This window comes from Theropithecus gelada, chromosome 5 (genome assembly GCF_003255815.1).
Source record: "Theropithecus gelada isolate Dixy chromosome 5, Tgel_1.0, whole genome shotgun sequence".
NCBI lineage: Eukaryota > Metazoa > Chordata > Mammalia > Primates > Cercopithecidae > Theropithecus > Theropithecus gelada.
This window is the reverse complement of record NC_037672.1, coordinates 147,276,868-147,293,297: the sequence shown is the minus strand read 5'-3', so window position 1 is coordinate 147,293,297 and position 16,430 is coordinate 147,276,868. Positions and strand designations below refer to the sequence as shown.

The 16,430-nt window shown below is 35.7% G+C and overlaps 1 protein-coding gene across 2 annotated transcripts in view; it reads left to right on the top strand.

Moving 5' to 3' along the window:
* The window catches only part of LRBA (LPS responsive beige-like anchor protein), a 756,763-nt gene that overhangs the window by 699,028 nt on the left and 41,305 nt on the right, over window positions 1-16,430 (top strand). For both annotated transcript variants that reach the window (XM_025385122.1, XM_025385123.1), the window contains exons 50-52: window positions 1,452-1,629; window positions 7,250-7,312; window positions 13,726-13,881. In XM_025385122.1, the coding sequence (XP_025240907.1) occupies window positions 1,452-1,629; window positions 7,250-7,312; window positions 13,726-13,881 (397 nt within the window). The remainder of the gene's footprint in view (window positions 1-1,451; window positions 1,630-7,249; window positions 7,313-13,725; window positions 13,882-16,430) is intronic.

The window sequence follows — 16,430 nt, the reverse complement described above, 5'->3', positions numbered from 1 at the left end:
CATCAGATGAGGCATTACTGACACCTTTAATTGAATGAGCATCCAGGGAGGATTAACTCATAATATTGATTGGCTTTTAGCCACTTGCTCAGAAGGGTGTCCGGGTAGCTTATTAGTTGCCTTTATTTACACCTTTATGCAAAGAGTGCAAATAGGAATTCTTAGTGCAATATGTTTTTCTAAGTACTCTTAATAACTTTTTTAAAAGGACTGATAATAAAAATGCAAATGTATTTAATTTTTTATTACCAGTTCTGAATAAATATGTGTTAAATATATGTGCCTCCACATTTACATATACCTGGTGTTTTGAAATATGGCAGAAGGAAAGCAGCCAGAAGCATTTCATCAAAGTGTTTCAATTCTGAATGATACTAATCAGCTATTAGAAAACAGACATGGTAGGAGAGGATTGCTGAAAATGTACAGTGCAATTACTGTATGATAGCACACCACCACAAAGTATAAATAAAACCAATAAATCAGAGCAGTGTTATATATGTCTTGGATTATGACATATGGGTTGTAAGAATGTTCCAAATCCTTAGTAGTCTTCAAGATTTATTTGGTTGCTGGTTATTAGAACAGACAGTGTTTCATTTAACATTTTCAATTACTCTCTGTTTTTCAAAGGAGAAATCAAAAAAGTCTTGAGCTTTAGTTTTGTTTGTTTTAACCAACAGGGAAGAGGAACACCTGGGTATTTCTCTTTATTCCTAGCTACAGCAGAAAGCAGTAGCATTTGCATTACAATAGGCAGTGTTTGTGATTTGGTACACTATATAAATATATTGTTTTTATAAGTACATTTAATTATGCATTGCTTTCAAACACCTTTATAATTAAGTTTGTATATTATGTTCATAAGTTATTTTTCTACTGTAATAATATATGCATGTAGTCTAACTATTGTTTATAAATGTATTTGTTTTCCTTATCTCTTTATAGTTGTCAAAATCTTCCTGCTAACTCAACACAACTTTTGATGATCTTTGGAAATTACCTTGGCTTGCTTTTATGCCTATTGTCCATTCTTACTGTTTTTTTAGTGCTAAAAGATCATTATGTGACACATGATAGCAACCAGAATGCTTTAATGCAATCCCCAGCACTTTGCCTATGTAGAATCTAAATCAAATCATTCTTTTAGTTTTTCATGGCAGTGGGGAGGGAAAGGGAGCGCATAAAATTTATAAATTTTAAAGTGTTTCTGTTAATGTATTCTGCTTCAATCCCCCAAAATTCCAACTAATGACATACATGAATAACAGTCAGATCATGACTGCTATTTCTACAAGCCTTTCTGCTCACTGTGCTTCCACTTACAACTCGTGTTAATATGGTCTTCCTCTTCTTTTCCTGCACCCCCTCTCTTTCTTGTCTTTCTTTGTCTTTTCCTTCTTGTATATTTGGGTCTTGTCATGCCCACTCAACAGTATCTCCTCCTGCAGAGTCCATTGATGTTCACAGACAAAGCCCAGCAGGATGTTATCATGGTCCTCAAGTTTCCCTCCAACTCCCCTGTTACTCACGTGGCAGCCAACACCCAGCCTGGTTTGGCAACTCCTGCTGTGATCACAGTTACTGCTAACAGGTTATTTGCGGTGAACAAATGGCACAACCTTCCTGGTAAGTAAAGAAATACCATTATAAGGCATGGTAACTGCTAAACATTGTATGATACCCACTTAAATATATCATATCTCAACATTTAAGCTTTTAATTTTCAAGCATTAGTCTGAATCAAATTGTTTAATAGTTTGAAAGCCTTAAAAAAGCCCACGTGAGGCATATAATACAAATGTTAAAAACATAAACTATTTTTTAGCTTCTGGTGGTTTTATCTTTATCCTTGGAGATAAATATTGTTTCTAATATAATATTTTAATATAATGATATTCTATATTGTGTCCATAAACAGTATATATTCATTTATCAAATGTTTCTCTTTTTTATTGATTCATTTTACTCAATAAACACTTGGGTGTTTACAAATTTTTGTTTGTTTTTAGAGACAAGGCCATGCTCTGTCACTCAGGCTGGAGTGCAGTGGTGTGATCATAGCTCACTGTAGCCTTGAACTCCTGGGCACAAGCGATCCTCCTGCCTCAGCCTCCTGATTAGCTAGGACTACAGGCACGTAGCTCCATGCCTGGCTAATTTTTTTTAACTTTTGATAGAGATGGGCTTGCTCTGTTGCTCAGGCTGGTCTTGAACTCCTGGCCTCAAGCAGTCCTCCTGCCTCAGCCTCTTAAAGTGTTGGGATTACAGGCATGAGCCACTATGTCCAGCCACAGTAAACACTTACGATTGTCTATTATGTGCCAGAAACTGTATCTTTTTGTGCTTGGCATAGTAGTATTGCTAGTATTTGTTGAGGATAATAGAAAACAAACAAACAAAAAAAAAGAACACTTAAATTACATAGCCAAAATACTGCGTATCTGTAAGTACCTTCTGTTCTTCCATTAAATGCTCAACACAGTCATGCTCAACTGAAATAGCCATTAGAATCATAAACAGTGCAGATTTAAAAAGGCATGAAAGTTTATCTGCTCCAGCCATGTTTGCCAGTGAGGACACTGAGCCCAGGGAGCTCGCCTTATTCTGCATCAAATATGCCCAGTCGGTGGCAGAGTTTGAGCCCTGGTTTTCTCACTCAGATTTTATGACCACTCCTCTGTAATGCATTCTCTCTCATTAGAGCAGGAAAGTTGGGACCTGGATTTAGCACTGTTGTTTTTGGCCACCAGTTAGAATTGTTTTTTTTAAGAAGGAAAATCTTTTAAAGTTCTGGAGATTATAGACTTTTTCCCCAAGCCGTTGTTTTAGGTAGGCAAATTTAAGATACATTTTAATAGTTCATGAAATTGTCATTAAATCTCTAAAGTGTGCATAAAGCACTGCTCGTTAGAATACCTGAAATGGTTGCAAAAATACAAGTTCTTGAACAAGGACCTCGTGCCAAATTGAATGCAGCACCTTTCACAAGGGAACAGAATTGACATTCAAACAAAAACTTGGTACATTGACTAAGCTCAATAAGGTATACCTACCACAAAGAATCTGTAGTTGGTATTAGAATTGATTAAATATAGCCATTTTCCTGGGTATATTAAAAATGAAACAATGAAAATAAATGCCAATATTTGACTAAAAAATAGATTTCAGAAAAGGTAGAGACAGTAAAAATGGAGGCAGATATTTAATGTCTCTATTATTATGTCCTTTTATTCTTTTTTCTTTAAGTGAACTTCTCTTACAGAAGTAAATATTTATGAAAATAACATACTTATACTTTGGGACTAAATATTATAATTTATTTAAGAAACATAATTTTTTGGTTTCTCTAAACACTCTTTTTAGAAGAAAAATGTGCTGGTGATATGTTCTGTCAAATACACTAGAGGATTTACCTACTCTGTGCAGTTACCCTTAGAGGTTTGCACCAGCATGTGTGACTTCAGGGCCACCACTGATGGTGCTTATCCTGGGTGGCTGTTTGTGGCAGCCCTGAGAGCTTTTTCAGTTTAAACAGAGTGACATCACATGTGAGGAGGGGCAAACCTTTCAACTGCTGGAAAGCCCTGACTGTACTCTGCCCCCATCTTTACTTTAGCCTAGGAAGAGCTGGCTCAATGGCAACTGAGCTGGCTCAGCCACAGGGCTTCTTGGTTTCCAGCTGATTTCAAGTTTTAGCACTGATAACCCTAAGCATTTAAGACCTTAAGCACTGATGACTAAGCTTCTGGCTTCCGCCTTTCCAGCAAGCTGGTGTCCCTCACTAACAAGCTTGCTTCCCTTAATACCTAGTGGTCAGGTATTACCTTCCTCACTTCCAATTTTTCTATAAATAAATATGTAAAGTCATTTAGGGGTAGAGTCCCACTGCTGGAGTACCACTTAGGATGCATCTAGCTGTTCCCCCAGCCCTAGCTCACCTTTCTGTAAGATAGCTAGGGGCATTGCAAGGTTCTGCAGAATCTTGCCTATATTTCTGCTCAGTGAGCTTTCATTGTGTCTGTAACTGTGTCGTTAGAGATGTTTGTCTTCACTCTTTCCATACATACTGCCTTTACAATATGACACAGCAACTCTTCAACAGAAAAATACAAAAAATGATAACATATGGGAATACACCACAGGCAGTTATCTTTCCAGAATGTGATCTCCAATTTGAGCTGCACCTACAACTAAGAATATTAAGCATTTATTATATTAAGTCTGTGCTTCATTTTAGGTATGTTTACATAAATCTAACCTTTCATTCTATCTCTTGCTACCTTTACCTGTCACTATGCCTTGATTTAAAACAAACATCAAAAATCCCTGACAGTTTTTCTTTGGTAAATATCAAATTCATATATATATATATATATGAATTTTTTTTTTTTTTTAATTTTAGGTTCTGTTTCTTTTCTAAGGATCTGTGATTTCCATAGCTCATTCATTAGACAGCTGGTTCCCTTCAGTTCTTTGAGTAATGTCTGATTTAGAAAATAATCTTTAAGCTCCCTTCTCATTCAGAGGACCTTGAAAACCTCCAAAAAAGAGGACAACACCAGCAAATGTTTATAGAGCATTTTCTAGTTTCTAAGATTTTCCTTCTTCTTAAAAAAAAAAATTCTAACTGGTGGCCAAAAAGAACAGTGCTGAATCCAGGTCCCAACTTTCCTGCTCTAATGAAAGAGGGGAAAGGTGATCATAAAATCTAAGTGAGAAAAGCAGGGCTCAAACTCTGCCACTGACTGGGCATATTTGATGCAGAATAAGGCGAGCTCCCTGGGCTCAGTGTCCTCACTGGCAAACATGGCTAGAGGAGATAAACTTTCATGCCTCTTCAAGTAGTGTTTTAATCATTGTATGTATATTAACTCAATCTCCTTAACAACCTGAGGATGTAGGTTCTGTACTTAGGTTGAAACCATATGAAATTGCATTTTTTAGTAGGTCAAAACAGTCAGGTATTGGCAATTCCATATGGTTCAATCTAACCCATCTAACCTATTTTATAGATCAGGAAATTGAAACATAGAGATTACATAACTTGACCAAAGTCATACAGCCAGTCAGTGGCAGAAGTGGGATTTGAGGAATGACCAAACCGCCTTAAACCCATTTCACTGACAGTTTGGTTTTAATGTTTCTAAGATCTCAGATTATCAGAGAAGTAGAGAAAAATTCTAAAGGTAGTAGTTTTGATAGACACTGGTATTGCTGGAAGTAAGTGGCACTATTGGGTAGACCAGAGGCTGTGGTGCATTTTTCCTGGTCCTCCCTTCTGAGTATCCTGTGATTTCTTTGCCAGCATAGCCAGTAATCAGCAAAGACAAATACCTTTTGGGTTTGTTTTTTTTTTTTTTTTAAAGAGTCATTGTGGTTTCTTTTCTTCAGCTACTTTAGTTTCTTATACATACTGTAATTTCTAGTGCCAATACTGTACTTAGGTATTTTATCAGTATTAATGACCTTCCAAACGTTCTTAAAAAGTTGGTATTTACTAACAGGAGAAACTATAACAGAGTAAGTTTAAAATAAGCTAATGAACTTATTGAAATGTACCCCATACTTATTTTCAGCACCTCCAAGACAGATAGATTTCCTAAAATCTGATGGTAAGACAGGAATAATACAGGGTAATCACAGGAGAATAGAAAATTCCAGGTAGCAGTTTCTTGACTATCAAAAGGAAACTGTTGAAATAGCTGCAGAAGCTAGGAGGTGAGAAGACCCTGAAAAACCAGGGTGCAGGACACGCTGGCTGAGACTGTCTGGACCCAACATGGTGCTGAATTTGATCTAGGTTTCACACAGGACCTCATTATATGCTCATTAACATACAAGTCACACACGCACCAGTGCCATGACAGTTCCAGGGCACTCATATTTGGTGTAAAAACGGATGACACCACAGTTCTGAGAAATCGCCACCTTTTTCCGGGAATCTTCATGAACATTCCACCCCTTGGTTAAAGAAACCCATAAAGACAGGAACCCCAATGCTCCTTGTCCACAGCTGTCTTTTGAGAACACCCACACTCCCCTTTTGAGTGTGTACTTTTTGCTTTGCAATAAATCTCCATACTTTCACTATTTTCTGACTTGTCCTTGAGTTTCTTCTCACCACAGTGTCAAGAACCTGGTCACCAGCCAGGGTTGAGGTCCCACTGGTGTTTGGGGACCTCCCTTAACCCACCGGTATCAGTGGCATTAAGCAGAGCTCTAATACCAGCCAAGCAATAATGTGAATGCTTGTGAGTCTATAAAAAGTAGATACTGAGCAGGGCAAATGGCTGAGTCGTTTGGGGAAAATAGTTTGGAAAAGGGCCCAGAATTTAACTATCAGAACTATGAAGCTGAAAAGATTATCTATTCTGAACCCTGTTTTAGGGTTTATGATTTGCACAAGGTTGCATCAGGTAGTTTCTGATTCCTAACATACTTCCTCTCTACCGAAAGTCCTTCTCCCTTTCACAGGGAAACAGCCTGCAAAACCTCTCTTCAATTATAAAATAAATACGCCTGAATCTTTAAAACCATTTTGAGAATTGAACAAAGTATTCTTAGGATAGATTGATTTTTGTTATTCATCTCCTTCTCAGAGTATTTTTAAATTGAAACCATGGAAATATTAAATATTAATAAAACTTCTTTTTAAACCCTCAATCCAATCTTTAAGAAAATATTTCAGCCAAATGCATTTAACTAAAACATTTATCTGCGGATAGCTTTCTTTATTTTTATTCAAACTTTCAATTGATTGATTTTAAGTGATGGATGAAACACTAAATGTTCCCTGACTTAGAGCTTTCCCTTTCTCCATCATAAATTGACATTTTTGTGGCTCCTTTGTGCTGCAGCATTCAAAACTGCCTTTTTAAGAAATAACAAAAAAAATAGTACTTGCTACAGTCAGCAGATGGTTGTCACATTTTGTTTTCAGTGCGCTTTACCACTTAATTTTGTTTTGTTGCAGCATCAGAGGTTGCCAGTCAAGCATCTGCTATAGCTTATGGCCTAGGACTGGAGCCACTGCTGATGGCACATGTTCAGAGCGGCACTAATCTAAAATAAATGTTTAATAAGCTAGCCACAAAAGCACCGGGATTTTTGTTCTTTAAATTTCACAAAACTGCATGAAAGATTTAGAGGCTGGAAACAATTCTACATAAGGTTTGACTTACGCATTTTTATGTAGTTTAGTATATAAAAAATAATGCCTTTTTTCTTTATCTTTTGTGAATTCCAGCTCATCAAGGTGCTGTACAAGACCAGCCATACCAGCTGCCAGTGGAAATCGATCCTCTCATAGGTCTGTCACTTCCTTCTCTCTTTGCGATTCATTAAGCTCTGTATGGTGGCCCTGAAGTGTAGATTACAGTTGTTTTTCACTTGCTGGTTGCTGGGAATGGAATTTTCCTGATAAACCATTTGCATGCAAATTGGAATGCAATGAGCTGTGGCTATGCTGGTATTTCATCAACTCCCCCTCGTTGGTTTGCCTAATTTGAACAGGCCTAGGACGCGTGTCACTGAAAATTAATATGGATGCTGTAATAATGTGTGATTGAGAATGCGCATGAAGTACTGTCAGGATAATATTGGATCTTTTCATCACTCAGACTTGTTGATGAGCAGGAGCGAGGCACGTTATGATGAATTGGTGCCCCGGTAATGTGATGGAGCTCCTTTGCTGGGAAAATTTTCATAATAACAGTGGGGTTCTTAGCAGCACTGTGTTATGAAAAATAAAACTGTAGTGCCAGGGTTTCATCATTAAAGGAGATCAATCCTTTCTTCCTAGACCCTCTGTTCAGTCTGAGGGGATTAATGTGCAATTGCAGAGCAGTTTCAAAGTGGAAATATATTGCCCAGCCAATGGTAGTGTTAAGATATTTGTATTCATTTTCCTAGGGTCCTACAGCCCAATAAATTGCCATTGGAGGTTAAATTTGTTCAGGGGAGAAAAAAATAGGGAGGCGACCAGAAAGAGCCATTGGGATGAAATGAGCATCTGCAGCAGATGACTTAGAATATTTAATTGCTGTTATGCTTTTTGAGTAGATTAGTTGAAATCTCTAGTTTAGTATTTTTCATCCTTACGTGTGGGGATTTCAAATGTGGCATCACTAAGAATGTTAAGCCTCGATTTTAAAGATGTTATTTAATAACTTTTAGAATAAAAACTTACTTGCCTACCTGTGGGGTAATGCTATTGGCATAGATATTTGGCTTGTAATTTTGTCAAATTTTCCAGGCATAAATAAATTTGTTAGAATTTTAATGTTTTTAAAGAAAGCATATGAATGAGCAGGTTTATTATTTTAAAATCCAAGATGTTCCCTATATATAGTTACGATTTTTGTCTTTAAAAGCCATTGTTTCAATGGAGAGCTAAATGGCTACCATTAGCAGATAGACTATCAGGATGAATAAAAATAACCTTAAGCTCTAAACCAATTCATTTATCATTTCCCCAAGTACAAACAGAAATCTAATATGTAATTATCTATATGAAGGATAAATACCACTCTGGTTCTTAAATCTTGTTTTGTTTTGAGTAGATATGATTTGCCATATATTAAAAAAACTAAAATGCTCACTTGGGTAGTTTAAAAGTCAGGAAAATAATAAAGCCCATTTGCTGAGTCATTTAAAGCATTATTTCTGAATTTTAGACCCATCATTTTCTTTGCACCTTGACAACGAATATCCTACGCTATCAAGTCTAATTAAATGAATTCAGCAATTGTTGTAACCCTTTAGGGTAAGCATGGGTAAACTTTTTCAGTAAAGGGCCAGAGAGTAAATATTTTAGGTTGAGTCCCTCTAATCTACAAATCCCAAGCCCCAAATACTCCAAACTCTGAAACTTTTTTAAGACCAACATGACACCACAAGTGGAAAATTCCACACCTGACCTTACGTGACAGGTCACATTCAAAACACAGTCCAAACTTTATGTCAGGCACAAAATTATTTAAAATATTATATAAAATTACCTTCAGGCCATATATATCTCTCTCATATATATATCTCATGTATATCTATATATATTATATATATCTCTCATATATATTATATATATATCTCTCATATATCTCTCATATATATATATCTCATATATATATATATATCAGGTCCATATGAAACACAAATTAATTTTGTGTTTAGACTTGCCTGTCATCCCCAAGATATCTCAATATATGAAAATATTCCAAAATCTGAAAAAAAAAAAATCTGAATTCTAAAACACTTCCGGTCCCGAGTGTTTTAGATAAGGGAAACTCAAGCTGTTCTTAACTCTACCAGTATAGCACAAAAGCCACCATAAATAAAATACAAATGAATAAACATAGCTCTTTTCTAATAAAACTACATATACAAAACCAGTCATGGGCAGGATTCAGCCTTTGGCCCCAGTTTTGCTGTCCCTGCCCTAGATCAATGGTCAACAGACTTTACACTTCTACCTGCTGAAAGAATTCTTTAACACCATGTATCCTCCAAAATCAATGTGCAAAAATCACAAGCATTCTTATACACCAATAACAAACAGAGAGCCAAATCATGAGTGAACTCCCATTCACAATTGCTTCAAAGAGAATAAAATACCTAGGAATCCAACTTACAAGGGATGTGAAGGACCTCTTCAAGGAGAACTACAAACCACTGCTCAGTGAAATAAAAGAGGACACAAACAAATGGAAGAACATTCCATGTTCATGGATAGGAAAAAATCAATATCATGAAAATGGCCATACTGCCCAAGGTAATTTATAGATTCAATGCCATCCCCATCAAACTACCAATGACTTTCTTCACAGAATTGGAAAAAACTACTTTAAAGTTCATATGAAACCAAAAAAGAGCCCGCATTGCCAAGACAATCCTAAGCCAAAAGAACAAAGCTGGAGGCATCATGCTACCTGACTTTGAACTATACTATAAGGCTACAGTAACCAAAACAGCATAGTACTGGTACCAAAACAGAGATATAGACCAATGGAACAGAACAGAGGCCTCAGAAATAATACCACACATCTACAACCATCTGATCTTTGACAAACCTGACAAAAACAAGAAATGTTAGACCTAAAACCATAAAACCCTAGAAGAAAACCTAGGCAATACCATTCAGGACATAGGTATGGGCAAGGACTCCATGTCTAAAACACCAAAAGCAATGGCATCAAAAGCCAAAACTGACAAATGGGATCTAATTAAACTAAAGAGCTTCTGCACAGCAAAAGAAACTACATCAGCGTGAACAGGCAACCTACAGAATGGGAGAAAATTTTTGCAATCTACTTATCTGACAAAGGGCTAATATCCAGAATCTACAAAGAACTCAAATAAATTTACAAGAAAAAACCCCATTAAAAAGTGGGTGAAGGATATGAACAGACACTTCTCAAAAGAAGACATTTATGCAGCCAATAGACACATGAAAAAATGCTCATCATCACTGGCCATCAGAGAAATGCAAATCAAAACCACAATGAGATACCATCTCACACCAGTTAGAATGGCGATCATTAAAAAGTCAGGAAACAACAGGTGCTGGAGAGGATGTGGAGAAATAGGAACACTTTTACACTGTTGGTGGGACTGTAAACTAGTTCAACCATTGTGGAAAACAGTGTGGCGATTCCTCAAGGATCTAGAACTAGAAATACCATTTGACCCAGTGATCCCATTACTTGGTATATACCCAATGGATTATAAATCATGCTACAATAAAGACACATGAATTGATACTCAGTAAACAAGATTTTATAATGTTATAAGTAAACAAAATTTTAATATGTACAGTAGAATCTAAATATCAGAGTGAATTGATACTCAGTATTTTCTGTTTCTAAAAAATACATTGAAAACCCATTAATATATGGAAATTTCACATTGTTACTTTTTTATCTTGAATTTTATGTTTTCATTTTACTTCCCCCGCATAATTTTATGTTAACTTTAAAAAAATTGATTACCCCATTTTGCTTTTCAGCCATAAAAATGTGTTTGCAAAATTAAGCATATGTATTCGATTTAAATTTTAAAATTTCTTATGACCATAAGGCTCAACTTTTAAAATAAACTTATCTGTATCAAGTGATTACAAATATTAATGTATTATAATTATATTATAAAGTTTAATAAATGTTTATTTACATAAAATGAACATTTATTGAAAATTCATCATCATCAAGTCTATCTTTCTTGTTTTTATAACTGGAACGTCTGAGCAGTATTACTCACTTAAGAAAATAGACGGAAAAGAGCTTTGTTTCAACTGTACCACTCAAATCTTTGAACTCTTTCTGTGTTAGTGGCAATTCATATAGTGATCTATCACTAAGAGTTATTTTTATGGTTTATTATTATCTATAATTTTAACAGTCTATCTTTAAAACTTATTTTTAATGATCTACCAGTTGGCAGCATGATTGGATCCTCATTCCATTTTATTGAAAGTAGTAAATTGGAAACCACCTGACTTGCAGAATGATTTGATACTTACACATTCACTTTTCAGTATCACCTCAGTATTTTGAATTGTCCCTTTATTGAGGACAAGAAATTAAACTCTGGGGTACAGCACATAGTAAGATTCTGTGTGGAAGGGAAATATGTCTTTATTTTATCTAGTAGAAGAAGGGCATGAGGAAGAAGAGGTAAGAAAGGAAAACTCACAGGAGAGTTCTCAGGCAAATCAATTTCAAGCAGTAGAATATATTAAAGTTGAGGAATTAGAAACTTACTGGTTTTAACTTCTGAACCTGTGTATCCCTTAGGAAGTGTTATACCTCCAGGGGTATGCATATCCTAGTTTGAAGACTGCTTATCTAGATAAATATACTTTAGCTGGATGGGGGACTTGGCAATGTTAAATTGCAAGTAAGCACTTGCTTAGAAAATAGTTCATGTGTGTGCTGAGGGGGCATCAGCCTTTGCCCATGGGTACTTTGTAGTCACTCAATTCAAAATTATGTACGTGCCCAAATCTGTTGAGGTCCTCCCAAGAGATCACCCCAATCCCCCAAGAAAGTTCAGCAAAAGTTTCTATCATAAGAACAAAAGTCATATAAATACTGACAAGAATAAACATGTTTACAGCTCTCATGTGGAATAAAGTACTGCAGTAACCAGTGCAGAAAGTACCACATACCTTGTTTTCATTGCTAGGTTTCTTGGAATTAAAAAAAAAAAATTGTGTCACAAAACTTCATTGCAATGGGATACCTGATTGCAGTTGGTGGACACTGTCTCTCTACAATAACACTGATATCTATAAAAGCTTTTGTCATCTGCCAGCAACTTCCCTTTGTTAGGAGAGGGAAACAATGATTCCCAACTAGGATTCTGCCCTTTTTACTTCTGCTGTCGCTTTCTAGCCCATTAATCCTCCAAAAGCATATGAAGCCTCCATTATCAAACAGTTATCCAATAATCTTAAATGGTTGTGTCCACAGACATTAGCAGAATTTCTGCAGTGTTGCACATGTATGTGTACATGTGTGCCATTTTGTGTGTGCCATGAGGGCAGCAGATCCATCAGTCCTCTGTGTCCCCAGTGGTTCCCAGCACAGCATTGGAGAGTATTTTGAACACTTTTTTTCCTTCTATTTTACTTTCTGAGCTTTCTATTAAACTACCCACATTAACATAGTTATTACATACAATGAATAGAATATAAATATTTTTCTATGTTTGATTTTTCAAAAAAATGAAAATTATGGTGAAAAGCTTAATAATCAGATGCAGAAGTTTGTTCTGATTTCTGGTACAATCAAATTTCTTTAGCAGCATAAGAATCCTCATTTGTACTGGAGAGATGATAGTAAAATAACCCTTAGATCACTAGAAACAAAGCTTTCTATTTGTTTGGCCTCAGTGCCAAAAAAGGCATCTCAGTGAAGATTCCGTTTCTGATAATGGCACACTCGATGGTATATTTCTGGACGATTATTACTCTTCCCATGTGCTCGGTGTTGCTCTATGTCTGACCTTTTTCTTTGTGACAAACCCCATCTCAGGTGCTCTGTAGCACTTTGAAAACACACTGCTAAGGCTGTCTTGTTTTATTGCTTAAATAAGGAGTAAGAAAGTGGCAGTCTGCTGTGCTTTGACTTTTTCAATTACAGGAATCTTTAATAAACAGTCATTCTACCCTTTCCTTACATGCAAGTGCAGTTGTAAACAGGGGAAATGGGAGTTCCCATCTAGTCAAATTAAAGACCCGTTAAAGCCAAAGTAGTACAAGATGCTACAATATTTCAAATATATGACATTTAAATCCTAATATCTCTTCCTTGTGACAAAATGTTAAAAGTAATAGATTGTCACAACATGAACCATTCTCATGACAATAAATGTAATGAGATTGTCAGGAACACAAACCTAACTGTGATGCAATCTGGAGATTGTAATCTACTTTGGTTCTGCCCAAGAGCTAGAAAGCATGTTCTGTGAATTGTGTTCTATTTTTAAATTGTAGTATGTTATTCTCTCTTTCCTCTAAGCAAAACTTTTTAACTGAGATATTGAATTTAGCTACCCACATTTTTCCAGTAATTGGATATGTTTTCCTACTTGGTTTTTCAATTATTATACTTAAAATTAAGGATCAAGTACTCTTAACTGGGAATGTGTCTCCTCTTCTCCCTCACTATAGGATTTCTTTGCCCATGTGGGTTTAATAGTTGTTTTTCCTCCCTATTCTTACAGCCAGCAATACAGGAATGCACAGGAGGCAAATCACTGACCTTTTAGACCAAAGTATTCAAGTGCATTCCCAGTGCTTTGTCATCACTTCAGACAACCGCTATATTCTCGTCTGTGGCTTCTGGGATAAGAGTTTCAGAGTCTATTCTACAGACACAGGTAATTTTCATTTTATCAGTGAACTAAAGTTACTGTAAGTAACATTGAGAGGCTTATGATGCATTCTCATCTGCTTCCTTCCAAAAATTACAAAATCCTAAAATTTACAAAATAAAGAAAAGAGGGCATTGTTTTCCCTCTTCAAATAACAATCTACTATATATAGTCCACTATTACATTTGCTTCAGCCTGTTTGTAAGAGACAGTTTTTTATAGTAGGTTTGTGACCCAAGTTCATGCTTACAGAATAAATGATTCATTTTGAAGGCAAATCCTGGTATGTAAATACCATGCATGAGTATATGCATAATCTTATGGCAAGTGCACATACATGGAAGTGTATTTTCTCACTTTTGTATTATTTAAAGGATTTTCTTTTCCTTACTTGAAAGACTCATTAAGTCTAACTATTGGCAGTAGATATCTTGCTTCCACCCAATTCTGGATAGAATCTTGCTGAAATCTACACCGTCATGAAGAAAAGTAGCTGACTATTGATTTTATGTGTGACAGGAGCTCTTGTTAAAATATAAAAATTTTAAGTCTATGTATTCATTTACATGCATCTCCCTAAGGGACAAACCAAGCTGAGCTCAGTGTTATGATAGGAGATGTGGCTGAGTAAATGTTTATAAATGTTTGCATATAAGAAATTGAGAAACATTGAGAAATTTAATGGTGTCCCTTAAAATATTTTAGAAATTGTTAGAGGATGAAATAAAGTTATAGTAAATACATAGTTTAATATTTAAAATAATGAAAATGAGATAGTAATTCATTAGAGCTAATTGATACACGGTCATGTTTCTTAACAACAGGCATACATTCCGATAAATGCATTGTTAGGGGATTTTATCATTGTGCAACATCATAGAGTATACTTACAAAAACTAGACGGGCTATCCCAAGATACACCTAGGCTATGTGGGGTCACCTATTGCTCCTAGGCTGCAAATCTGTACAGCATACTACTATACGGGGTACTGTAGGCAACTGTAACACAATGGTAAGTATCTGTGTGTTTAAACACATCTAAAAATGGAAAAGGTACGGTAAAAATATGGTATAAGAGATAAAAACCATTCCATTGTCTTCTGCAAGTAAAAAATAATAGTAATAAAAGATAAAAACTGGCATACCCATATAGGGCACTTCCCATGAATGGAGCTTGCAGGACTGGAAGTTGCGCTGGGTGTCAGTGAGTGAGCGGTGAGTGCATGTGAAGGCCTAGGACATGACTGTACACTACTGTAGACTTTATAAAACTCTGTACACTTAGACTACACTAAATTTGTTTTTAGAATTTTTTCTTTAGTAATAATTGGCTTACTGAAACTTTTTTACTTTATAAACTTTTTAATGATTTTAAACTTTTCAACTCGTAATAACACATAGCTTAAAACACATTGTACAGCTGTACAAAAATATTTTCTATATATCCTTATTGTATAGCTTTTTTGCTATTTTAAAAAATTTTTAGAAAACTAAGACAAAAACATATAAATTAGGCTAGGCCTCCATAGGGTCAGGATCATCAATATCACTGTCTTCCACCTCCACATTCTTGTCCCACTGGAAGGTCTTCAGGGGCAAGAACATGCGTGGAGCTTTTATCTCCTATGATAACAGTGCCTTTTGGAATACCTCCTGAAGGGTTTGCCTGTGCCTATTTTAGAATCAACTTTTTATACGTAGAAAGAGGATACTTTAACAATAAAAAGTATTGGATAATAAGTACACAAACCAGTAACAGTTGTTTATTAATGTGCTGTATCTTTATATGGCAGTGCAATAAGTCCTTTTATACCAGCATCACTACAAACGTTAGTGATGCGTTGCACTACAATGTTACCACAGCTCTGATGTCACTAAGTGACAGGAATTTTTCAGCTTCATTATAATATCATGGGACCACCATCATATATGTGGTCCATCGTTGACCAAAAAGTTGTTATAAAGTTCATGACTGTATAGTGTGAAATTAGATATTTCAACTGAAACAAAGGCTTACATATATCTTTATTTAATGTTGTAGGAATTGAAAAATCTTTTAAATTAAAACTTCTAGTTATTTGAGTGCTTTATGGTAAATCATCTTTCAGTCTTGTTAATAATCTTTATAAAATGTTTGAGTCCATACTCCTGCTTTCATATAGTTTATAGAGCAATTAATTTTTGGTTATTCAAGGAGGTTGTTCTTGAACATCTTTTTTATCTTTATTGTTTGTTATATGGAATTGATGATGTGGTTTTCTTATAGTTTCCATCTTTATTCTGTAGGTATAGAAAAGAAAACATCACCATTCAGGCCTTTCTGATTATTTGGGCTTTTACTAGATGTTTAAGTCTATGGGGAGGATTACCATTGAACCTAAACACTCCTCTTGGTGTCTTGGACATGTCTTTGTTTTCTGCTTAAAGACACAGTTGGAGACAGTGTAAGCAACAGTTGGAGTACAGTGGCACAGTTACGGCTCACTGCAGCCTCAAACTCCTGGGCTCAGGTGATCCTCCTGAGTTGGCCTCCCAAGTAGGTGGGACCACAGGCA